Source organism: Pseudopipra pipra, chromosome 7 (genome assembly GCF_036250125.1).
Source record: "Pseudopipra pipra isolate bDixPip1 chromosome 7, bDixPip1.hap1, whole genome shotgun sequence".
Classification (NCBI taxonomy): domain Eukaryota; kingdom Metazoa; phylum Chordata; class Aves; order Passeriformes; family Pipridae; genus Pseudopipra; species Pseudopipra pipra.
In genome coordinates this window covers 27,035,043-27,060,796 of record NC_087555.1, presented here as the reverse complement: position 1 = coordinate 27,060,796, position 25,754 = coordinate 27,035,043, and the positions used below count along the sequence as shown (strand labels likewise).

Sequence of the window (25,754 nt, the reverse complement as noted above, 5' to 3'; positions counted from 1 at the left end):
CAATTACTCTCATTCTTATTCTATTCTTAGACTGAAACTTTTGCATTTTCATGGCTCTGCATATCCAGCTCTGCTGCTGGAAAGTTAGAAAAAAATGGAAAGAAATGTTTTTACAGTTCAATTTGCAATTACTAAAGCGTGAGTATAATTTGCAAAACAAATATATTCTGGACAGGAAAGTAAGAAAAAACATTTGCCTTTTCACTTGCTTCATAGGTATAAAGTCAACATACACATAAGAAGCTTTCATGTAGCCACCCGCATTTACGCCATAGCTGTCTTCAAATAAGATACAAACAAACACTGTTAAGGTCTCAAAATTGTGATTGCAAAAAGCTGCCTGGATTTATAACCTCCATAAAATTATGGATTCAGCATTTCTTTTTATAAGGTGCTGACATACTTAATGAAAACTTCATCAATAAAAAGTTTGTCTTGTTCCTGATTTGACTTTTTCAATATTCACGATGATATCTTTAGATTAAGTGGAAGAATGCAGAAGCCGAAGGGAAATAACTGTTAGGGAATGAACACAATTTTACAAATTGCTTAAAAGAATATATAAAAAAATAACCTTTGGGATCACTGCCTTTTATTTTCCTATGGCAACTTCTAACCATCACAGGCATATAATGAATGTCTGAACATTAAGAATTTATGTGTGCTGCCTTAGATGAACATAATTCTCAACTATTATTAATGAGGAACTATAAAATACACTTCAAGTTTTATGCCTAAATTACATGAAGTTTCCAAAAACCATAAATATATCTGTCTGTGGGTATCTACAGAGAATTATATAACATGCTTTTAAAACACAGTCACCAAGGCAGTGAAACTCATCCCATATGAGAAAAGAACAAGGAAAACTTTCTACAGAGTAACTTTTCCTCTGCTCTGTTTTCTGAAATATTTATATAGATGCCTCCAGTTTAGTTAGAAAATGAAGGAGAAAAAAAAAAAAGAAAAAGAAAAGTTTTTTGCAAAACCAGCATTATTATTTACAACATGGCATGATGTTAATTTTCAATCTCCCTTGAGAAACAGATCCAGTGTTTCATTGTACGGTAATTCATTTAAGAATCAATATAGCTTAAAAATAGTAACACAAGTTATAGTTTTATTTCCACATATGTTAAATATCTTATTAGTTACAGTGGTGTAATTCACTTCTGAAAATTCCACTTCTAATTTTTATATTACAAATTATGGCTTAAGTCTTAGCTGATTCACAATGTTGACAGTTATGTTTGTTGCAAGAGAGCTCTGCAAAATTCCATTTTCTCTGGAAATTAGTAGCATGGACTTTTTGGATCAGCATGCCTGATAGAGCCATCATGGTATTGAATAGCCACATGTTGCTCAGTCAAAGCTAGAGAGAGAACCATCACATTCATTTCTCAACTCCTTTAAATCAGGGGCTACTCCCCTGAAATCTGGGGTGGCAGTGCAGTAGCTGCCTCCAGGGCAAAGGAGAACCGAGGAGGAATTGGTCTGGGTAAGGGGACTGAAGTAGAAGCTTTTGTGTGAGGTGCATGTGTGTTACCTGGAGCACCTGGAATGTGGAACTGGGAACTGATGGAAAAGGTGGCTACTTGAGGATGCACTGAGCAGATGGAATTTTACTGCAGTAGACATGGTCACAAAGACATTACTCGAGAGCAGGCAAGTGTCTGTGCTACTGACAGGAGTGCAAAGCTTAGCACTATTAAATAGATAACCCAGAAATCAGATGCAAATGGTTGCAGAAGTCTATTGCAATTCTTGTGCAGTATACCGCTCTATAACAACATCAAGACCTAGAAAATTTGGGATCATTTTCCTTGGTTTTGCCTACACTTTTCTTCCTCATTCCAAACTCTTCAGTCTTGCAAGAGTCATTCAAAATATTTTGTCAAAAGCGTTCTTTTCATCAGACAATATCCAATAGACCCTTCTGCTTTTGCTCAGTGGCAGGTGATTAAAATCTGTCTATAAACTCCTGAGTGGAACTGCAATATAAGCAACTTAAGAAGCCACAGTTCTCAAAGCCAGTACACGGATGTGCCTGAGCTAAGTCAACATCAGTACAAGCAGCTAATAGCACAACATCAGTTATTATTTCTCAGCTCTCAATACATCACCTAGCCAGAAGCATATGAAATTCCATGCAATTTTCAGAAACAGGAAACAAAGTTTCTAAGGGCTTTAAGGTAATAGCAGCATCTTAAAAGTGGCAGAGGCAAATTAAGATCAAAAGTGAACTGCACGCCTTGGATACCAAATAAGAAATACCTCTTTCAAAAAGTAATGCTAATTGGAAAATTCAAAAGCAACATTAAATTCTTTTCTCGTGGCAAAACAAGAAGGTTTTTAACCACAATGCCTATTTTTCATTTAGTCAAAAGCATTTTTCGCTGCAAAAACATGTAGACTACATGTAGCAAAAACAAAGGAGAAGTTCAAGCTGCTGTGGTCTTTGGCCAGTAAGTACTGTAGGAGCAAGTAGTGCAAATGAAAGTGCAAGCAGCAAGTGAGCACTTAAAGTTCTCAAATCTTATTTGAGCGAGCTGAAGCAGCTTGCAAGATGAGTCAGCAGGCAGAAAAGGCAATTAGAGTAGCTGAGCAAGGGGAAATGAAAAGGAACAGAGAATGAAGAAACAACATTCCCACTTGGAAATTTTCAGCAAATCATAGAAACAAAGCTACCAGAGGTCAGCAGGTCTGCACTTAACTGTTACTGGATAGAAGTTGTTTGGATACTGCATATCTTCATGTTCCCTCTGCAAGAACTGCTGGAACTGTGAACCTGGGATGGGGCTCACACTGTCTTATTTTTTCTACATACTGTTAGTCATCCTAAAGAGCTCTGCTGTTTTGCAAGACATCTACAGCAGAATTAGATTTGCCACACAGGAAGGAGGACACAGATTCACCTGTTGCTCATTTACATTGAAAGAAGCTGTTAACACCTTGACTACATTAACACAGTAATGTTCCTGCAGACCAAAATAGCTACTGATCCTGAGTAACCAGATCAGGACTGGAAAAGGGACCAACTTTCTAGATGATGGAAGTTGAGCCATGGGAAAAAAATAAAAGGAAGTTCTCTAGGAAGCATGATTTGGGGGACAATTATTTTTTCAAAACTTAGGCCAGATATACTTAATCACTGCCATATACAGGGAGCTTGTTGTTACACTATTAGCCAGAGGTCACATTACAGTAAGTACAGCACAAGCACAGAGCACCACAAATGCTTCATGCAGTAAATACAGAAAAACTACGGTGGGGGGCAAAAAAAACATACACCTGTGCTGGCTGTGTTTTCTAAAGAGCATTTTTGGGCACAAACTGAGTTTTTATAAGCACTCTTTCTCTCGAGATTCAAGACTAGGACAGATTTTGGCAAACTTGGTCTGACTGAGGAGAGTAACTGCAGAGACATTTCAGTGATCGTTTCTGGCTATGAAGCTTAAGAGTTTGGCTTGTACTTTTCCAGATGGGAAAGACAGAATGGTTTCTAGCCAAATTTCAGTAATTTTCTCCACTTTATGGATTTGGGAGTTTGAGCAGCTTGAATATACTCACTTCAGCTTAACAAACCAATATATTCCCAGTGAAAAAGATGCCCAGCAAAACATCAATAAGCCATTTTCAGCTCCTTCAGATTTAATAACATACCAATTCCTAGAGAATAGTTACATTGTTCTTCTGTTCTTAAGTCTGGTTTTGATAACAACCAGACTTTTGATAACAACACCTGAAGGTGTTCTCCTTATTCTGAGATCTTAATTATGTCTTCCTACATCACATTCCTCTGCCTTGTGGTGCATTCTCCCTTTCAATAATATACACTTCCAGCTGAGATGAATTAAATCAAAGAGGAACTGGATGCATGTTTTGCATTGAGTTGCAAACCAAACCAACCAACTTGGAGGTTGTCTGCAAGTTAATAGTTTTAGTATTAATGTAATCACAGCTGCTACATGAAGCTTTTAATGAATACAAGCAGTAAAAGTTGCAGGATATGGCCCACATACTTGTCTCAGTGTCTGCAGCTTGCCAGGAATTGCATTTCCAGGAACTGCATTTCCATGTAGTGGAGATGCCTACAGTTGCCTTGATGCCCACAATGGCTGCATACAGCAGTACTCACTCCAGGATGGATTCCGGGCATTTGTTCCGTTAGTGAAAGCTGCCTGTGATTCAGTCATGATGATTTGCTTCATACATTTTAATTCACTCCCAGCCAAGCCACACTTTGTCACTGTGGTTGTTTCACAGCTGCTATGGCCAAGGGCAAAATCGACAGCAGCAGGCTCCTTTCCCAGCATCACCTCTCCCAACACCAGCAGCTTACCCTGCAGGGCCAAAGGCTCCACAGCTCCGCAGTCAGCGCTCTCACCACCTTACCTGTCACGTTCTGGAAACCACTTTAATGTGAAAAGGGGCAAAAGGAGTGCTCTACTGTAATAAAAAGGGCTGTTTATTATAAAGGACCACTACACTTCAACTGAACCCCTCTGGGCAATACCACGGGTGACATTCTTTACTCACATGCCACCTGAGTGGAGATTTCCCTCTTGGAAGCCACCTCTGAAGCTCCTGCTTCCTGTAAAATGCAAGAGAAGCCAGACACCCATAGTAGCTGATTCAGAAATTGCTGTAAATCAGATGACTTCCACAGCTTGTTTGTCTTCAAGAAAACTGTCTAGCTCTCAAGTCTTCCTCTTTCATGACAATTTTACAGTTTTGACCATTAAACAAGCACAAGGTATCTTCATGACAAGAAACCACAATTTATAGGATAGAGAAAGAAACGTGAGCCAGGCCTTGGAACACACTTCTTGCATTCCAGTGGGAATTCTGAGCAAATCATCTAGGTGGCCATCATCTCTTTGCAGCATTACCCACTAAAGCTTTACGTAGCAGCAAGCATAGCATTTATATATAAAAAAAAAAAGTTACAAGGATCATTTTCTTTTCAGTTATCTAAAACATTTAGGATAATAATGTAAATAAACCAGTAAAGCAAATCTCTCCTTAAGCTAGATTCTGTACAAATTTAAACTAGCAACTCATTTTGGTCATTTGCTACTCATACTCCTTCATCTTTTAATCACTTTACCAGACAGTGAGCTTCATTTTCATAGACAATATCCATTTTTATGAGAGCTCATTATTTCATTCATACCTTTGCTTTTGCAGTTTCTTGGCTTAGACTTCTTATATCCACATTTCCTAGCAATTCCCTTCGCTTAACATTCTCTCTTGCTTTTCTACACAAAAATTTGTATGAAGTCTGCCTCATCTGAGCAGTGCAAGACAAGCCAGTTACTACTACAACAAGTTTTGCAAAGCCCTCAGAGTTTCAGCTTCAGAGCTGGGGGAGACTACAAGGCTATTCACTGACACTATTTACGAACTGATTCACTTGGGCTCTTCTGGCCACTGAATGAACTTGCTTTTCCATGTCAGACCATTCTTAGCATGGAACATTTCCACCTTTCATTCTGCGGTGCTTTCTTCTAGCACCCAAACCCAAACCATTTGTATCACCAGCATGTGGAACTCATATTTGATTTCCTTGATAGTTCTACCTACAGAAAAACATTTGCAATATAATAAGGGCTTTGCAAAAGTCTTGTCATGGTCATGTATTTGAGCTGTGCTTTTCTTACTTGCCAAACAGCGGGTGGTTTTGCAAGCAATAATTACCCAGCAACAAACACACATGATAAAAATCTTTTCCAGGACAACTGGCACCTTCCCAAAGTTCAGGGAAATCTTACTTAGCAGTTGTGATTTCAACTCCCATTTCCTTTATATTGACAGTATGGCACTGTGCTTCCAGATTACACAGATGGTGACAGAATAGGAGCTTGACTATACAGAGATGGAGGTCTGCAAGCCCTTGGCAAGAATCTCTCTTTGGAAAGAAAGGGCATATGTCTTAATACTAGCCAGCCCTTCCTTACTGACACCAATATGCCACAGCAAGTTCAAAGAAGGGTAAATGGGACGCAGCATTTATAAATATGTGGAGCTTCTTGGAGAATCCAGCTGTAAGACTCCAGCAAAGTGCACAACTGCAAAACCCATTAGCATCACTGGGGCTTAACAACGTGAGAATGTTAAATAACAGCAGTAGCTGCAGGCATCTTGATGAAAAGCAACAGTAAGGAGCAGTAAGACACAACTAGATTTCTTTAATTTAATGTCTTTTAAACTGCTACTTGTTGTAAATCTCCAAGGCAGCCTCGGTTTCCTCTCCGAACTCTTTATGTAGTAGCAGCGCCTTAAATCACATAAACCAAGTGGGCCAAGTTCTCTCTGAGAACATTGCACAGAGTTCAGACCTGTCTGAAAGAGTGTGAACTCATAGGCTTTATAAACTCAAGATTTCAGTCTTGAGTCATGACATCACTCTACCAGTAAACTTCTATGACCTCTTATATTGGATTTACCTGGAAGACAAGTCAAATAAAATTTAGCCCAAAGTTTTTTAAGACCCCTGCTGAAAGGTAAAGTCTTTTTTTATTCCACAGATCGGGAAATTTTGTCAAACTCTTTCACAAAGGTCACAAGAACAATAACTTTATGCCCTACAGCCAGAAAAGCACCTAAGAGGCATCTCATGACTTGACACTTCAAAGACAAGTGCAAGTGATAGGTGATAGTCCAGAAACATAACACAGATAACTTCATCAGAAACTCAAATATCTTATACGTAATGTAAGCAACACCAGTGCTCCAACAGCCAGAATATCAACTTTATGTCACCCCATGATTCAAAAGGAAAACAGAACTCAGTAATGCTTTGAGCAAACACAGGTGTGACAGTTCTTATTGCAGCAGATGAAGAAAGGACAAAGCCAGGGCAGAGAGGACACTCAGAGAGCCACACATCTGTGACTGAGAAGACACAAAACAGTAGAAGCTTATGGTAGGAATGACAACAGAGGTGAGGAGAACTGCTCTGATGTCACCTGGGAGGGCTATTGGAACAGCTGCAATACAAACACAGAAAAGAGGGAACCACAAAGCTTGAGAACTATCATCTTGAAAATCACATAATAAAGGTTTCAAGGTGAGGATATAATGGAAAGTTTACTGCCCATACACCAAAGACCTTTCGAGAAGATTAGTAATCCTGGGCAAAGCCTGGGTCTGCCAGACAAAATCTTAAGCTAGTCTGAAACAGGGGAATGATTTCCTTTGGCAAATCTTCATCACAGACCTCACCAGTTTCTGCACCAAATGCCAGACTTGTGTCTTGTACCTTACCTTCTTTGATATAAGAGGTGACATACATCTACGTGTATTTCTTAATTAAACAAAACCTATACCAAAGCAAGCAGAAAAACCTCTCCTGAACATGCTTATCTTACTTGTGAGAAAACAATCAACCCTTGACAGTCATTTTACAAACTACTACTCCTGGGAAACATTCACGATATACACAGTGCAGTCACCATGTCTCAGAGAGAGCAGAGTTAGATTTAAGCAAATGGTGCAGGTGCTGGTAATAATCAATCTGTACTGGTATGAGCTACATCATAACTATTGTGTCCTACTGAGGATTGATGATTGCAGCATAAGAATTTACGTGGCACAAGAAACTTACACAGAACAGAAATATTGTGCCTTGGTATTTATGCAACTGCATAATATAGGCTGCCCAGTTTTTTTAAACATCTTTGTGTTGTTCCATAGGAGGAAGAGCAAACACACATACAAACACCCAGTTTAAATAATTATGCTCCCAAAACTCTCCATTGGACCTGCCCCTCTCCATTTTTCAGACTGAACTGGCAGGAAGGCAGTGCAGCACAGCAGAACTTCCATATCACTGTCTGAGAAGTTCCCCTCCTCAGCAGTCTTGTGATTTGAGATGCACACAGAACAGAGCACTTCTGAAGCAACTCTTTAATATTTTAAAAGAGAATTCTTTATTCAGGGAATGTGCAAGAACTCCTTCCAAACTATATGCAAAAATAAACCCTGAAATTCTAATGAAGATACAGAAGTAAAAAAAAAAAAAAAAAGAGGCAGCACAGCAATGCTTCAAAATACATAATTCACAAGTTTAAAATTCAAGCATTCCCATCCTATGCCGGGAGCTCTCTTAAAATATTAACAATCAAATTTCTCCGGTAAGTGTATGGTGTATACTTTATTCTGAACCAGTGCCTTGGGAACAGGTTACCACTGGGGGCATACATTTTCATCCCTTCTGTGCCCATCAGACCACGAAGAATCCTGTTGCAGGACAAGATTTTATCATAAAATTCCACCCCACCTCTGGCGTAGTCTTTGGAAACCATGGCTGCCCTTCTGTCAGCCTTGCAGTCCAGGTGATAGGTCAGAGCTTCGCAAGAGAGGCAATAGCAGAGCAGGCCACCAGCTGCAGTTACGATGTTACAGAGGCTGCGAAGTATCACAGGGCCATGAGATAAACCCAGAAGGAGCTTTATGCCTCTTGTACAGAGAAATGTACCAGCTAAGCAAGTTGGAGCCACAACTGCACTTTTTAAAGGGCTGCCGTTCTGCAAATACACAACTTCTCTGGCAATGGCAAACTTCTGAGCTTGAAGTGAAAACGTGAGAGCTTCCCTCAAAGCAACACCGTCGCTGCTCTCCCAGTCTACTTCCTTGCCATTGATCACAACAACATGGTTAACTATGCCTTTTTTATCCTCATCTGTGCTATCAAAGTTAGGTGGGATGCCCACCAAAGAGCCTGCAGGCAGCCAGGGAATTCCAGCACTTACAGGGTGGAAGCCAGAAGCTGCAAAGGCTCTGTAGGAGTCAGTGGACTTCACAGCAGTATCTTCAAGGACATCCTGAAACACACCACAGAGCCTCTCTGAAAGCTCAGCTGGCTGCCCCTCTGACCAGCACTCGTGCAACAGTTTGAACGTCTGCTCAGGAAACACATGATAGGAAAGGTTTGTGCCAAACAGTCCCACGCAAGAAACGGCCAACACAGTGATCTTGTGCTTCTTTAACCACACAGATGTCTTCTGCAGGAACCGCACTGCCATAGTCAAATCCTAACCTGCTTATAACACAAAATCAGGAATTAAAGTGTGCATAAACAGCTCTCTCATCTCTCTAGCACTTAAAAAAAAAAAAAAGATAAACTAACAAAAAAAACCTCCAAAGCAAAAAACATGAGAAGAAACAGAGCACAATAACCAAAGAAACATTCCTTTACATTAACAAAACGCAAAACACTTTTACAGAGAAAGTGGTTCGCATTAATTTTTGGGCCTTGGAACACAGGATGATTGATATGAGGAATTAACTTCTCCCTCTCCTCCTGTAAATCAATTTACCGCAATAAAGACAATACTAAAGCCATGACACTTCCTCTTCTCCAGCAATCAATACACACTCTGTATTTACCCAATCTACTTGTCTAGTCCTTGCTAGCACAATGTACTCTTGCTCTCCAATACACAGTCTACAGATATTGAGTTCAGAAAGAGCCAATAATTAGATCCATCTACACTAACATCCTCTACAGTAGAGTTCCAAAAGTTTTAATCAGTAGCCTGAGCACTAAATTCTTGAGTTTAACTACAACTTCCAAAACAGGATCACATTTTGATTTGAAAAGTTTCAGGAGACAGAATTTTCCTTTAGGAGTTTGTTCTAATTGATAGTCAATCTCATTATTAAAAAAAAAAATCAACAAACCAAAACCAAGAACCAACAATAAAACCAAACCCCAAACAAAGTATGTGTTTTTTCTAAGTTTTTTTTTTTCAGATTTCAACTTCCAGGCAGTGGTTCTAGCTTACTCAGCAAAAAGCTATTTTCAGAAAGCAGCATGCTTTCAGTAGCTACTTTAAAAAATTTGTCTCTGAAATAATCTCTCTGACAAATAGAATGTGCAATCCAGAGCATAAACTGGAACAGAAATTGTTTCAGGGCAGACTTGTTGTGACTCTTTAAATAAGCAAATAAACTTAAAAACTTTCAAACCTGCCAACTCCTTCAGTTCAAGAGTCCTGCTTCCCTTGGGGAGCATCAGTTCTTTTTATGGTCCAAGCCATATGATGTGCTCTGGAAAGCTCCAATCTTTTTTTTTTTAATTCTATTGACTACAGAATTCCACCCTAAAATGATGCTACTGTGAAGATACAGAAGTGAACTGGGTGCCTAAACTCAACAGAAATCAGTGAAAATTGGATGCCCCTGTTTGCATCTGCAGAGTCTCTTCTCTCAGGGCTTTAACACACGAGCTTCATAGAATCTTGCTGCAGCTGTTAAAGACATGAGTATTTCCAGCTGTCCTTACAGGAAGCCAAGGTGGCAGAAGGAAATTGTGCTTTGATACCACAACCAAAGTCTTACTGTGGAGTACCATGAAAGGTGGGTTTCAGCTATGCTGCTGGGCTTTGTACGGCAGCAGCTGAAACAGAGACATATGCTCTCTTCTTCCACTCACACTGAACAAGAACGTCTCACAGAGCAGTAGAGTGGACAACTGGGGTCTGTAACATCATCAAACAGCACTGTATGAGATGCCAGGATACACCAGTCATGATCAACAGCAAATGAGTATTAACCACAGGGAAACAAAAAGGGATTAATTTAAAGGTGGTGTTTTAATGATGGGTTATTACTACTCCTTCCTATGAAGATCTTTCAGACTGTAAACTCACCAGGGGAAAAATAATCTTATTTAATGTTTATGCTGCACTGAATACAAACTGAGTGCTTAATAAAAACAATGATGTATGTAAGCATACAATAATTTAATATGTATTTCTTAGTGTAATAACTGGTGGTATTCTTACATTCAGCTGAAGACTGGAGGTGGTGATTTGTTTGGCAATATTATTTAAGAAAAACATGCTAAAGAGCCAAGAGCTTGGATGAAACCCAATTTCAGGAGAAAGTCTCCTCGATAAGAGAGCTAAAAACCAGAAAATGGTAATACTAAACCCAAATGACCTCTTTGAAATTTTATGATCTCTTTGATAAACCTGGTAGTCTAGATCTGTTTTAAAAGGTCATGCCATTTACAGTGGGGGAGGGCAGCACATCTACAAGGATGACTGTAGGGAGACTATCACTTGATCCGCATGTGAAGCTGGGGCAAGCACTTTCCAAGTTTCTGCTGTTAGTGTCCTCTCATTAAAGCAGGCCAACATCCTTTTAAGATTAGGAATGCTTCAAGGAGAAAATTCGCCCCTCAGCTTACGTCCACACCAGTGTGGGGAAGGACAGACCACAGTGAAAACTCTACTCTCCTTTCCTGCATGACCAAATGGTGCTTGCCAAGCACAAGGGTCACTGAATACTCTTCAACGGGATGCTGGGAAGCACATATGGACAGGCAGGCAGCCCACAGGTGAACCACAGGAAAGCAGGGCAGGAAACCCTGTGCTTATCTATACACTTCTCCTAAACAGCCATAATGGCAGGATAAACCTCAATGCATTAACACTATTTTCCTGCTTCAGTCATAAAAATTGTAACAGTTGCTAAGTATCTTTTTTTATTATTTTGTAATTAAATTATCCTTTGTGCAGGCATGGTTTCGAACCTTTGTGGATAGACCCCTTGAAGGCCAGGCTATGTGCTTGACTGGATTATGCCTAACAGTCCTGCCATACACCTAATGCAAGAGTAAGCAGGAAATGCCAGACAGTATTTGTTTTCTCATAATAGTCAATACTCAGGAAAATAGAAGGAAAATTGCCCTCGATACCTTATAGCATTTGTGCTTTCAAACCTTCCCTGAGGGTCAGTGCAGGCGCTCAGCTCCTGAAGAAATCCCACTGCAGCCCTAACTGTATATGGCAGCTTTATTTTTATTCATAAACTTTGTGCTGTTTATGTATGAGGAGGCAACCGGAAACTACAAGGCAATTTATACGGTCCATATCCTGCAAATTTAATCATTGAGTTCCCATGAAGCCACCACAACGTTTACAAGGCATCCTCCCCCAATGCTGAAGTATTATTTATCTCTGTGGTGTTATGGGCACTTAAATTCTCACTGAACTGTAATAGCTACAGCTTAAACCGGGGATAGCTAAGCATGTTTTGCCATAACACGTGTGCGTTATCATGGCATTTATTGTTTTATAATCACACGTTAGCCGAGGGGAAACCCCAGCTTAAAACACTATCACTCAGGACACAGGGCGCCTCCAGGGCTGGGGATGTCACGAAAAATAAAAATATAGACGAGAGGGGCGGCTGAAATCGGCTGTAGAATCCCGAGGCCCCGCTGAGGAGAAACACCCACCCTCCCCACGCCGCGGTCGCACCTACCGAGTGTGCCGGGGCCGAGGCGGAGCCGCCGGGCGGAAGGGGCCGGGAAGGGCCGGGAAGGGCCGGGAAGGAGCCGGGAAGGGGCCGGGAAGGAGCCGGGAAGGGGCGGGCGGCGGCGCCATGGCCGGGAGGGGGGTGGTTCCCTCAGAGGGGCCTCGGGGTTGTGCTGCGGACAGAGGTTGAGCCGTGGCGTTAACCAAATGGGTGGGTCAGGAGTTTCGATGGGGGACTAAGATCGCTCGACGGGGAGGTCGGACCTGCTGCCTGTGCCCCGCAGGCGAGGAGCAAGGAGGCAGCGCCAAGGGCAGCCGCTCTCCCCGAGTCATAGATTAACTGTGTCCTTGTGCTCTGTGCCGTAACTCCTGGTGTCCTTCCTGCAAAATACTTTATTACATATGTATTATTGGTACTGCCCTCCTCACTGCGGGGCAGGAGTGCTTGCCAGCAAGGCGGCAAGTGGCAGATCTGGCATCCGTCATGCAGGATTTGTTTTCTCTCTTATTCGTAATGGGGGAAAATAGCATGCGCAGGGATTTTTATTTGCTTTGCAGTTACTATTTGCTCAAAGCAGGTGGCCGGTGTAGTTTCTCACTAATCCCGTGTGCATTTGTTCCACAATCTGGGCGCTAAGAGAGCCCTGGAAAGGTCTGCTGGAGCAAAGAGGTGGTGGGTGGCAGAGCAGCGCCCTTCGGAAGCGCTGGCCTCCACGGGTAGGGCTCTGTTAAGTCCAGCCTTGCCCCTGGGTTGTGCAGTCCTTACAAAACAAGGACACAAAATAGCTTTTGGCCAAGTTAGGATTTTATTTGGGTAGGGAATGGTTCACCTCATCTATAGGAGAAGTATGCACTGGTGCTCGATGTTGGTTTTAGATGTCCCTTCACACCAGGCAGTCGTGAGGGAACCATTTTTCACAATCCAAATGCGTTGCAGTGCAGCAGAACAGAAATAAAAGTAATCCATGGTTATTTTCTACTTATGGTTTAATTTCGACAGATCTTTCTTTGTAGCAGCTGCTGATTGAAGCATTTCTAACCAGTAAAGGTTTAGTTCCTAGGCATTTTAGCCCAAGATTTGAGTTCATGGGAAAATGATTAAGATTATAAACTGAATACTTAGGAGTTTTCTCATTCAAATTCAGGGTTTTTTTCTTTAGGACTTTCATGAGAGTATCCTAATGAAGATATTTATCCTATCTTTTTTTCTACTAGATGATCTCCTGCATTTTGGAAATGCTAGTGCAAAACAGACGTGGCTAGGCATAGCCAGTGTCCCTCCCTGTTGTGAACAGAGGCTGGTAATGACAACCTTGGTTTTAACTTCCAATAAACAAGTTGCTAATTGCTAAGAAAACACACTCCTTCATGAGAGGGCACAGTTCTCTCCTTAGGTTATGGTTTTATGCAGTATGGCAAGGCAGAGGAATAGTTTGCTGCCACCCAAAGAGAGTAGTCAGAGGAAAGATCCCCCATTCTTCACCTTCTGAGCCAGTTACTTTTTGCCAGGTCTGTCATCCATCAGCCCTTCTTGTGCACCACTTCTGCCTCACTATCAGCAGAAAACATAGTAACAGACAAAAAGGGGTCATTTTCTATCAGGTTATCAAGCCAAATGGGAGCACTGAAAAGTCTGAGAAGTGCCAAGGCTTTAACAAGATAAGAGGCAACCAGGGGAAGAAACAACAACAAAAAAACCACCAGAGGAGAGCTTTACCTTCCACTTTGTATCAGCAGAGAGCTGTTGTAGCCATGGCTCTGCAGTCTCAGCATGGAGCTTCATCATCTGCCCCAAACTTACAATTTGTAAATTGGCATTAATATTAATACTTCATGCAAATGTACAAAGAAGAAATGCATGCAAGTGATGATAGATAACTGAAGACCAGACTCCTCACTAACCAAAATACACAGTGTGATGATGGGTTTTAAAAGCCTGAGAGTCACTAAGAGTTACATATCCTCCTGGTGAATGTGGAGGGAGGGTTGGGTAGGTTTGTGAAGCCTTTCTGATTAGTGCTTCTGCCTTCTGTACCAGCTGGACAGGTCTAGAAAACAATGGTTTCTTACACAAGGAGTCAAGAATCTGGCACAGCATTGCATTTTTACTGTGGTTTCTCTTAAGAGACTTATAATAAATGACTGAAAAGCAGAGACCTCAACTTTACTAATCACCATGTTGGCAGGATTCTGGTTTCAAGAAGCAGCTGTTACAACAAGGAAGGTGAAAGAAGACTGAAGTGCACACTGTGTTGCACAAGCACATCGTTATAGTCAGGGATCCAGGGATATGGATTTTAAATTAGCCTGCTAGGTGGTGCTATAGGACATGCTCTACATTACTGACCCAGGAATATGGAAAGAGTTCTCTCAAATGTTTTACCATAAGACATATAGGTGCCTACCATCACCTGCCTCTATTACTTAATCTCTGTATATGAAGTCTTGCTGCTACGTTAGGAAAAAGGTTGACATTTAAGTACAGAACTCAAAGTCATTCATTTTGCTTAATGATTTCTGTGGTCTCACAGTCTATTTTGCTTACGTGATTTCCAAAGTAAATGTGGTCAGTCAGTGAGTGTCCACCAGTCTAAGATATATATATTTCTCCTCCCAACATCTCCTTCCTCTATGGAGTCCATTTACCTGATTTATCTGCCTTTTTAAGCAAGTTTTGCCGTAATCCAGCCTCTAGAAATGAGCTTTAATGGAGAGTACCATGAAGAGCCTTGTAATTCTGGCCCAAGTTTATGCAACATTGCGTGTTCCAGGTGTCAGATGGAAGAAACACTGCAAGAGTCAGGGACTAGGAAAATGCACCGTGTGAGTGTGTGACTATAGAGTAACCTTGATAGCAGGAAGAGAGAGATTTTAAAGTCTGCAGGACATGGGTCATTGGCCAATTACCTATGGAAGCAATCATGATAAACAGGGGACTGGACAGTGTAGACATTAGGGGTTTTTACAAGGCATGAGGACAGAGAAGTCTGATGAATAACAGAGGAAACATTAGAGAACAAAAAGATCCTGGAGCGATATGTGTTGGCAGATCTGGGGAAAATCTTGTTGTGGAGAAAGGGCATAACATGTCAACCTGCTGTTTGGTGCAGCTCCCTGGCCCAGTTTTCAGTACTGCTGACTTAGTGCTTCAATAATGAGCGGTGAGCATGTGCAGGAGCAGTGCATTGCAAAACATATGCCTTGAAAATACCTCTGTTAAGGTGACTTACAGTGGCCTGTTCTGGAAGTACTTCCAATTCAGCAGAAGGCAGCAGACAATGCATTGAAAAATGATGGATTCAGTGACCAATTAAGTTCTTGACAGGTGTGAAAGGTCAAGCTTGTTCATACTTAAATGGTTATCTTACTGCACTGAAGGGAAAGAAAAGCTTATGGCAAAATGGCTTTCCAGCCTGTCACTCTGAACAAGTTGCACATCTCCAAATTGCAGCTAACAGCCCAGTGACAGTGGGATTGAAATGTGCACAGCATCGAGCAAAAGCTCAAAGCTGTTGCCATCTCAGCAATTTTGGTTGCTGAAAAGGGAAGATATCAGCCAATATGGATAACATATCCTTGTGTGTCCCGTTCCCACTTCTCATCTTACAGTTTCATCCCAGACGGAACATTCACATCTTCCAGCTGATGTGGGATAGAACTGTAAATTTTGCCTGTACCCTAGGATTTTGCTACAGGCTCAGATAGCACAGGTTAGAAACCACGTTTTCCTTCGTGTAGTGGGTTTTCGTGACATGGTTTGGCTGGAATGCCAGTCTTATGCTGATAATCAAAGCCATGTGTAAGAAGTAGTAGAATAAAAAGCTTCAAGGTTCCTTGTTAAACCTCTTCTGCTGAAAAAGATGATCTATTTGCAACAATTTATCTTATTCCTTGGGTATGCATATGTTCTTAAATACATACCTTGTGCTGCCTGCTCAAGATGGGTGATTTAGACAAGCATAATAAAGGATGAACATTCAGAAACACAGCTGTGGGAATAAGGAATTCTATTTCTGGCCTCAAATCAAACCTTCAAACATCAGTATTCAAAAAGGACTGAAAAGATAAGTAATTTTGTTGTTGGTATTGGCAGGTATATAGATCAAAGTAAAGCAGAATCTTTAGAGGATCTGGGAAGATATTTTTTTCCTAATGTAGCACAGCTTAGAACTGGTCAGGGATGAAAAGCTTGTGTTTTAGAAGGCAGCAAAGAGGCTGTAAGGCATTTGGCTGGCTATACAACTCTCTGGGACTGACTTCTGTTTCCGGAGTTTTTGAAATATTCATCTGCTGGTCTAGATCCTCCTAAAACTTAGGCTGCCTGTTTGTGGTGGCAGACGTGGAAAAGGGAAGATATGCAGGGTTTTATCATTTTGCTATTGCATTTTCAGTTCCAGGGACTGATTGTACAAGCTCCCTCAGCTCTATCTGGGTGTAGCAGAAGTTGATGATAAAAGACTGAGCATTCTGTGAAGTAAAAGAGAAAATCTTTCCCTCAAGCAGGACTCCTTAAAGTGTAATCATCAAAAAATCCTTGATCTGAAAGTACTTTGCACCCTTTGATGAGACTAGCAAACATATCCATTTTGGGGATATGGTTTAGGGTTGACAGCGGTGGTGCTAGGTTGACTGTTGGACTAGAGGATCTTGAAGATCTCTTCCAACCTTGATGATTCTGTGATATCCAGGTGAACATGAATGCTAGTGGAAAAATCTGGATACCAGCAGCAGAGATTCGAGAAGCAAAAGCACTTACAGATTCTGGTCAGATCAATTCATGCTGAACTCCATGGTCCTGCAAGTAGTCTACAGCTATTTAAACTGCTTCAGGTCTATCCACACTGTGCAGAGAGACCCTATACCACATTGCATTTTACACTGCATTAGGGTCTACTTGTATTACAGATGCCATTTGGTGAAATCAAAGTCACAAATATAAGTTCATTGTCTAGCAGGGGATTTCTTGCCAGTGCATATGAGCCAAGCTTTCTATCAGAACAATTGTTCATTATCTATAACTAATATAGCCTTTATTTTTAAGAGCTTTAGTCCTGCAATTAGCTGGCTCTCCTAAAAGGAAGGTAGCTTTAGTGAGTTAAGATGTCACATGTCTTCATAATACAGTTAATTAGCACCATTTCCCTTCAGAATTGGAAGCAGTGTGTCTTGGGAGGGAGAAGAAGCCAATTCTTAGAGGCAATGCTGTAATATTTAACAGACTTAATCATATTGTCTAACTTGGGAATATTTAAAATGACTAGTATCATTACTACAAAGGCAATGATATTTGACAGCAAGCAGAAATTGGAGCCGTTTCACTGAGTCAGCCTAGGTGGTCACTGCTCCATGGTGAGAGTACTTTGCAAATGCTGTGACCTTCCAAGGAGGTCCTTAGTACTGCTGTGACCTTCCAAGGAGGTCCTTAGTACTGCAGATAAGGGTAAATGTTCTTATCTCAGTAGTAGTTGTGGAAGGTACAAACAGAACATAGGCTACTCTAAAACACAGTACATACTCCAGGAAAAAACAACAGACCAGAGATTCCACTGTCCCTCAAGTCAGTTGAAAAGATACCTCAGTTCTAAGGAAGGATTATCAATAGAAATAACTGGATTAAATGAAGAGAAAATGCCAGATGAATGTTAAAGTGAGATCTCTTTGGACCATTGAATTCACAGGAATCCAATCTGTTTAAGACTTGCCTTATTCAATGTTATTACCAGTGCTCAGATCCACACCTTTACTGTCTAGGAAAAGAAGACTTATGCTGGTAATAGTAATGAAAGATATATTCTGTTAATGCAGGGATCATTTTCTATTGCCACTGCAAATCCAGCATTTTCTTTATGTTATCCTACTGACTGCCAGTTTGCCCAGTGCTTTGCTGGCGAGCTGGAGACTCCCAGGCCCAACCTGTGGAGTTTCTAGTTCAAAAATAAAATCTACCTGGCTACAGATTCTTCCCCCACCCCAAATGTGGCATCTAGGGTTTTTTTCAGTTAAAAAAATCATACTTAAAAATACTTTAAGAAAAGGTCATAATAAGAAGATAGGATCATGCATAGCTCTAACACACAGCATTTCTTTCCTTGGACAACATGTTTAACAGGAAAAAAATAACAGCTTCTGTGTGGGAGCTGATCAATTCTTATATGGAGTGTGAAGCAGAGAGTGGCTACAGTAAACCAAAGCCATTCTCCCTAAACCAACTGCTCTGCCAAACCAGGTGAAATATGTCTGCTTTGGCACTATGGTATGTCTGTGTGTAGGAGGGAAAGGGGCCTGATCCCACACTCTCTTCTCAGGGGAAAGAAGAACGTGTTTGGCCACTGAACAGTCGGTGTTTCTACTGCATCAATCACTTAAGGATCTTACAGTACTTTAAGAAACATTATTAAGCTGTTCTTCACAGATCTGAGACTGAACATCTTGCAGCTTTAAATGACTGGTTCAACTCTATGTGCTGCATCCTTGCTTATGAATTAAGTTTTGAAGAGATCCCCTCTCAGCTAAAATGTCTAAAGAGAGCAGTATCACCCAGAGAGACTCATTCCTTTTTAAGAAGGAAGTTTGATCTAGAACAGACAGGCTTGTTTACATGGTTTACTAGCATCTCTTTAATTAAGTACTAGCTTTCCATGCCAATAGTTTTTTCAGGATAGTTTCTAAAGTGAAATCTAGATACCACAAAACCAGGTTCATTTATACATCTACTGCCACTCCAATTTTATGTTGCTGGTGATGCCTGATGAAGTTTATACTGTACACAGTTTCCTATAGCTGGCTTGCAGCATAAGTATCCCAATCTGTGAAGGTAAGCTCTAGAGAAAAATGCTGTGAGTACCTTTCAAAATAAGCATTGGAGACCTACATAGCTGATGTAGTTGCCATCTACAGTCACACCAGAACAAATTTTTATGTTGTCCTCCAAGAGCTGCCTAAAACTACAATCATATTCTGGGTCTCAGTACTGAAAAGTGAAGGACCACAGGTTCAGCATAATTTAAAATAATAAAGCATGATCATAGTATAAAGCAATAACACTTCTGCATTTTTTATATCCTACAAGTAATTTTACACAAGGAGAAACAACCATGAAAATCCAGAGACAAACTTCAGGCTAGCTAGCATCCTACAGAGGGGAACGTATGTTGGTTTACAGAAACCAGCTTTGTTTCAGAGAGTCTGTTGTTTGTATGAGTCTCCTCTCTCCAGCAAGGGACTGAGAAAGTCTGTGGATTATGATAAGAATAAAATACTTCGTGGAGATGAACAAGGATGAAACACTATGACAAAGAATAAGCAAGGTGGGGACCTGTGATTGTTGGACTGCACCTGCAAAAGCCCATTATCATCAAAGGTTACATTTGTATATCTCAAGTCATAAGAGAAAACACAGGGATAATGCTTCAGAAGACTGTTAAACTGATAATCCACGTTCTGAAACAGAAGTTGTTAAATGCCAAGAATGGTTTGCCTTCATCAGAAGTAATCTCCCTGCTAGTTTGGAGTTGATAATAGTGACTGATCTCACATGTTACATTTGGAGCCAACAAACTGGAAAGTCAATCAAAAAGCTGGAGGCTGTGTTTGGAGGATCAGTTCATATTATCCATAAAAACAAAGGAAAACATATCATATATTATGGTGACTACTTATTGGGTACTTGCCATAGATAATTTAGTGCTAAAAACAAAGTCAGGACCAGCCATATCAAGTGCAACAGATAGCCAAGTGGCTTTCAGAGAGCAACTTCACAGATGAGGGATAACATCTAAGAACCGGGTGAGAATGAGTCATGATGTCCTCAGCTCAAAAACAGAATACATTTTTAATAAATATATTTATTTCTGTCACATGATTCTTCATACAAAGTTTACAGATTTAAGCTTAGAGAACTTCCAAAACTGCACTGTAACCAGCAAGAGCTGGATGTGCTTACAGATCCCTCTGATACTGTGATTTACTGCACACACATATCAACATTCCACCAGGAAGACTGTTCCTGAGTACTCTTGCAAACAATTCACTTGCTTGTTTTTGCTTTGTACAAAAGAACAGAAGTTTACATTGGAACACACACAGAGACAGAAACTGCAGCCCAGGGAAAAGAAAAACAGTGTAAAAAATCAACAAACCTGTTCATGGTCCAAGCCTGTCCAAGGTAATGTAAGTCAGGAGCAGTGAGAAAAGCTTCATTTACACAACAAGCAGTAAAATGGGAAAAAATAAAAATCCAACATACAATTTCTTCTCTCTTCCGCCCCCCCCCTTTCTTCCAAAATAAAAATTTGATTCACCTACAGCTTCTCTCTCTCCCTTACATCTCCCCCGGGTTAATTAAGTGATTCCCCTCATGATCCAGGCCACCTGAGTCTTGTTTTCTTTCTAACCTGCAGATTTGATAAACATTAAGGGCCATTTCTAAGGATGTCACCAGTGGCTAGTTAGTAATTTTACACAAAAATCAAGACCTCAATTGTTTGTTTACTGTTGTTAATGTAGGGAAAAGACTCTAATAAAAACTCTGAACCTAAACCTCTTGTTCTATTAATAATGACCGCAAAGTCCTGGCTGACCTTCCGCCCAAAAAACCCCAGTGCCTGAAAGGCTCAACCTGGTCCTTTCATCTTTTATTTGGCTGCTATATATCTTGCTTTATTCTGTAAAGCTGTTTATGGTGCAAAATGTAGACTATGTGCAATCTGAAATAAAGCTGCTTATTGCATAGAGGATGCCAAAATTAATAGTTCTGAATTTTAATGAGGAGATGCTTGATTTCTGTTCCACTGGGATTGCAGGGAGTAAGTTAATACACATGAAAACAGAGGGAAAAATAAATAGAGCAACCAACTTTGTCTGTGTAGGAGTTAATCCATCTTAATGGCTGTAACAAAACCTGGCTGCAGGTTCATGTTTTTCAGAGACTGCATGCCTCAGCTCTAACAAGCTGCATTCACAAGTTATTGTACATCCAGGCAAGGAATATCAGCATCATGGTTTGTTAGGGGATAGTTTGCTGCATTCAGGTCATTTTAGAATCAATCCATCTGGGCAAATCATGCCAGATGGACACCACCATTTGTGCACTCATGCCACTAGTCTTTACCCTGCCAAATTACCTCAGGAGTGACCTAGAGAGCCTCTTTCTCCAGCATTAAAGTCTGTGCTGAGCCCCTGCTGCCCACAAATACTGTTAAGCATCTAGTTGCAAGACTTGTTTTCATTACATATGCTAGCAGTCAGGCTGTGACTAAATGGCTACTGGCAAAGGTATTGAACTAAAGCCTAAAGAAATGGAAACTTTCATTTGGACTCCAGTGGGCTTTGGATCAAGCATAAAAAGAATAAATGCTCTAAAGCAAATAAGGCAAAACTTCTGTTTTCCCACCCTGATAGTCTGTTGTAATCAGAGGTGCCGATCAGAGTTGGTCACCTGTTAGATGCTATCAAATGCTATCTCAAACCAAGGTAATTAAAAGAGATCTTTAGAAAAGCAGCATATAAAAATAAGTGCATTTGTGTTGACATAATCACTTCTGGGAATAGTCCATGGGGTTTTCCACCTGATAATTATTCTTAGGAATAAGGCTTAAATTTGGTACTAGAGAATCCTCTGATGGCTGGGAGGGAGAAAGGGCAGCTGGCAGAACATCCATCCCTTGCTATTTTTCACCACCAAAGCTGAATCTGGTCCAGTTTCCTGTGAAGGGCAGTGGGACAGACACTCTTGACTAATTTTCATTCACCTCTTCCCAAGTGACCTTCTGCTTCCAAAGATGATGAGGAAATCGTTTGCCTCAGCAGCTTTGTCTGGAAAGTGTTATCTTTTGCAAACTTTAATTTATTGAAATGAATTGCTTTTCATTTGAATTTAGCTTTAAACTTGGCTGTGTGACTGGGAAGAGCTTCACTGCAGTGCACAATAAACACTGTATTCTGTGCCTCTTCCATTCTTTAATATCTGCACAATAGCAAGACCTGGAAAGCAGAAACACCGAACCATTTTTGTCCAGGAGTGTCACTTCTCTAAGAGCAGCCTGTGGCATTGCACATATCATGTAAGAAGTGATCCCATTCTTGAATGCACAGATCACACAACACAGCTCATTTAACTTGCAGGCTCAATGATTCATAAATGATACTTTCCTCCAGGGACTGTTGCAGGAAGACATCAGGGCAGAGAGCCGTGTTTCAGTCCTCTGTTTTCTAAAGCTTTGTGCTAACCCAGAAAGTCTCCTTCCCAAGCAGGAACAACAGTTTACTATCAGTCTGTTCTATCCAGATCTGTACCCCTTCAGATTTTGTGGAAAATACCTCTATTTGACAGATGATGGCAAATGGTTTGGAGGGAATTTTGATTTTGCACAGTAATCTGGGAGTCATTATTCTTGCTCTTGGGTAATTACTGGAAACCAAAAGAAGGCAGGCTTAGATTAGATATAAGGAAGAAATTCTTCACTGTGAGAGTGGTGAAGCATAGGAACAGATTGCCCAGAGAAGCTGTTGATGCCACTTCCTGGGAAGTGTTCAAGCCCAGGTTGCATGGGGCTTTGAGCAATCTGATCTAGTGGAAGGCAGAGGGGTTGGAAATAGATGATCTTTAAGGTCCCTTCTAACCCAAACCATTCTATGATTCTATGATCAGAGAGTTCTTTCAAGTACTGGTATTGAAAGCATTGAAATAGGATATTAGCAGATCCTAAAAATGCCCTCTGGGTTTAAGAGAGCAAAACATCAACACATTCTGTCCAAACACAACTGTACAAAATATTTCAATTAGCTGTATGGGTTGTTAACAGGTCAAGAATAAAAAACACCTCTTCCTTATGCCATCCTGCTGCTCTGTGTTACAGTCCCTTGCTTGCACAGTAAGCCTGTAAAGCTGAGAGTAGGTAACATAATCCATTTTAAAGGACCTTTAGTAACTATGAGTAGGAGCAGAGTTCAACGCAGGTAGGAATCCCCAGTTCTCTTTGCCTGAAGGTACTGGACATTTTAAGGACAAATTCTGAGGCAGGGAGTGCCATGTTCTCTCTCAGAGGTCACCACGTCATGCTTTTGTATGTACTCTGTATAACTGAACTTTCCTGGAAAGTCTAATAATTATTTGGAGAAAGTCCTGGGTACAGAAAGTCCTTCTGTAAACTGTCACCCTGGGAGTTGCTTATGAAACACCACAGTGCCTACTGACCTTTAGTGTCAGCCCCCTTAGGTCCTCCAGCCTTCTGCCCCCCAAGGGAATGACTGACACAACAATGTAATTTTGAGAGACATACTTGGAAGTGCACTTCCCGTTCTGATTGCCACCATCCACAAAACTTCTTGATCCTGAAAAATATGCATTGCTGTAACCTGAGTAGTGCACACAGGATGATGTGCCCTACCTCTAGTATGTAGGATCAGGACAACTCTGCTGTCTTGGCCTTAAATCTGGATCCTTCTGGGCTTCTTTTAGTATCTTTTGGGTGCTACTAATAACTGAACTGGACTTAGCTCTCATGCATCAGTCTGGGAAATTGTATGACCCCTTAAGTGTGTCTATCTAATTTAAAATTCCCCAACCTCATCAAGAGTCCAAGTTAGTGTACAGACAAAAAATTCTCTAATAGAGAAGGGACTGAAGTTCTGATAAAATAGCAGTGCAGAGAACAAAGTGATCTCCCTTCTATTTTGGCTTGTAGCTTAGAGAGTAATGCATAGATTTCATCCCACTGAGAACCTCCCTCATGGACTAGCCACTTGGTCACACCACATCCCACATGCATGAAACCTGCTCACAGGCCTGTCAGAGGAGGAGAAACACATCCAGCATTTCTTTACCAGCCTATTTCCAATCCCAAATTAATCTTGCCTGGACATCCCGCCGACTAATCGGGTTTACTGACTCAGCTTTAGCAAAACCTCGAGTAGATGAGTATCCACTTCATTAATCCTCTGCCTGATCTTTGAGTGCACAGTCCTTATGAGCGAGAAGTGGCAGATATAGTTTGAAGATATTAAGCTACAAGCCATTTGCAAACAGATTTTCTCTCTTCCTGCAAACAGACAAGCGCTCAGTGCCGCTCAGCATCCATGTTCAGGATAATTATAGTGACCTCCCAGCTGTCACTGACAGAAGTGCGGGAAGGCGGATTATGCACATGAAGTCTCTGCAGCTAAAGCCACCATATGTCCAGGTTTCACTGGGCATGTTTCACAAAGCCAACTTTCTCCAGGCTGAAAAAAGACTTTGGCCATTTGTCCTGAACTTGTTTGTGGCTGGAACCCCTCCCAGGCTGGCTGACACTTGGACTGGAGCCATGCAGTACACTCAAATCCCCTGCATATGCTGGCTCCAGATACACCAGAATCACCATGTTTGTGCTGCCCATCTGCTGGAGCAGAGCCTGAGGGGCCTTGAAAAGCCAGAAAGAAAGCACCTTAGTGCTGGCAGCTTTCATCAAGAGAGGGTACTGAGAGCTCTCTCTTGCCTGCAGCTCCTGCAGGCAGCTCCCAGCATGGGCAGGAGTGGTTTGGGGCAAGAGGTAAGACCCTGAGCTCTTTGGCAGGAGGCTGCTTCTCCAGGCAGTAGTTGATATCCTGCATCACTGCTGTGAGGTGCTTGTGGCGAGGTGGGGGAGGCAGCCCTGCCTGCACAGTCTCTCTGCACAGCTGCTCTGTACTGAATGCCCTGTGCAAGGGCCTGGCAGCCACAGAGATGTCATGAACCACAGTTTATTACAGCATCAGCTAAGTCTTGATTAGAAAATGCTTTCTGCAATTGTCTGGAGCTCAGCTACAGGTTCAAGAAGGTTTTTGACTGCAACTCTTCTCATTTAAAAAGCACTTCCAGAGATTCATAGATGTCCTGCCATAAAATAGCACCATAGACATCTTACCATAGAATGAAATCACCTCCCCTCATCATGTCTCCCTTGAAACATTCAGATTTGTTATTCTCAACTGCTTTAGTTCACCAGGAACTTTTTGAATGCTGAGTCTGGAGAAATGTTTGCTTAAGCTTATATATATAAAAGAAGAACCCTATGCCAAGGAAACTGAGAAGAAAACAAACAGTTAGAACACACAGAGCTTGACTTTTTCCCTCCAGTGAAACAACACAGACATTTTAATAATTAAGCAGTTTCATAATGTTTGTAGAGGGAAATGAAAGTTTATTACTTTTGCTATTTCTATAAAGGCACAGGGCAAAGTGTGGGGGCTTTCAGAGGAGAAGACTTAGGGAAGGGATGGGAAAAAAAGATGGTCCCATAGGGGTGAAAGAACAAATTTCTAACTCCCTAGGTAATATTTACAGTACTGCAGCAGGAGGTCAGTTAAGGAAGGAGAGAGTCAGAGTTTGGGGCCTCATTTGGTAAACCAATATTTTTGCACAGGAGAAACTTGGGTGAGTATATATTAGACTGTGGTTTAAGAAAGACCCTTCAAGCCTGACCCAATGAAAGCTGGGTTGTGCAGTTCTGACTCATATTTTAAGAT

General features: G+C 41.2%; 1 protein-coding gene across 2 annotated transcripts in view; it reads right to left on the bottom strand.

The window, feature by feature from the left end:
- Positions 1-575: 575 nt before the first annotated feature.
- The window catches only part of TMEM177 (transmembrane protein 177), a 39,038-nt gene continuing 13,859 nt past the window's right edge, over positions 576-25,754 (bottom strand). Inside the window, exons 1-2 of one of the 2 annotated variants that reach the window (XM_064661332.1) lie at positions 12,280-12,378; positions 576-9,043 (exon numbers count right to left, since the gene is read on the bottom strand). In XM_064661332.1, coding sequence (XP_064517402.1) covers positions 8,094-9,029 — 936 coding nt within the window. In that variant the 5' untranslated portion in view covers positions 9,030-9,043; positions 12,280-12,378 and the 3' untranslated portion in view covers positions 576-8,093. Of the gene's footprint in view, positions 9,044-12,279; positions 12,379-25,754 lie in introns of those variants that run through there. The other variant, XM_064661333.1, reaches the window with a different exon arrangement.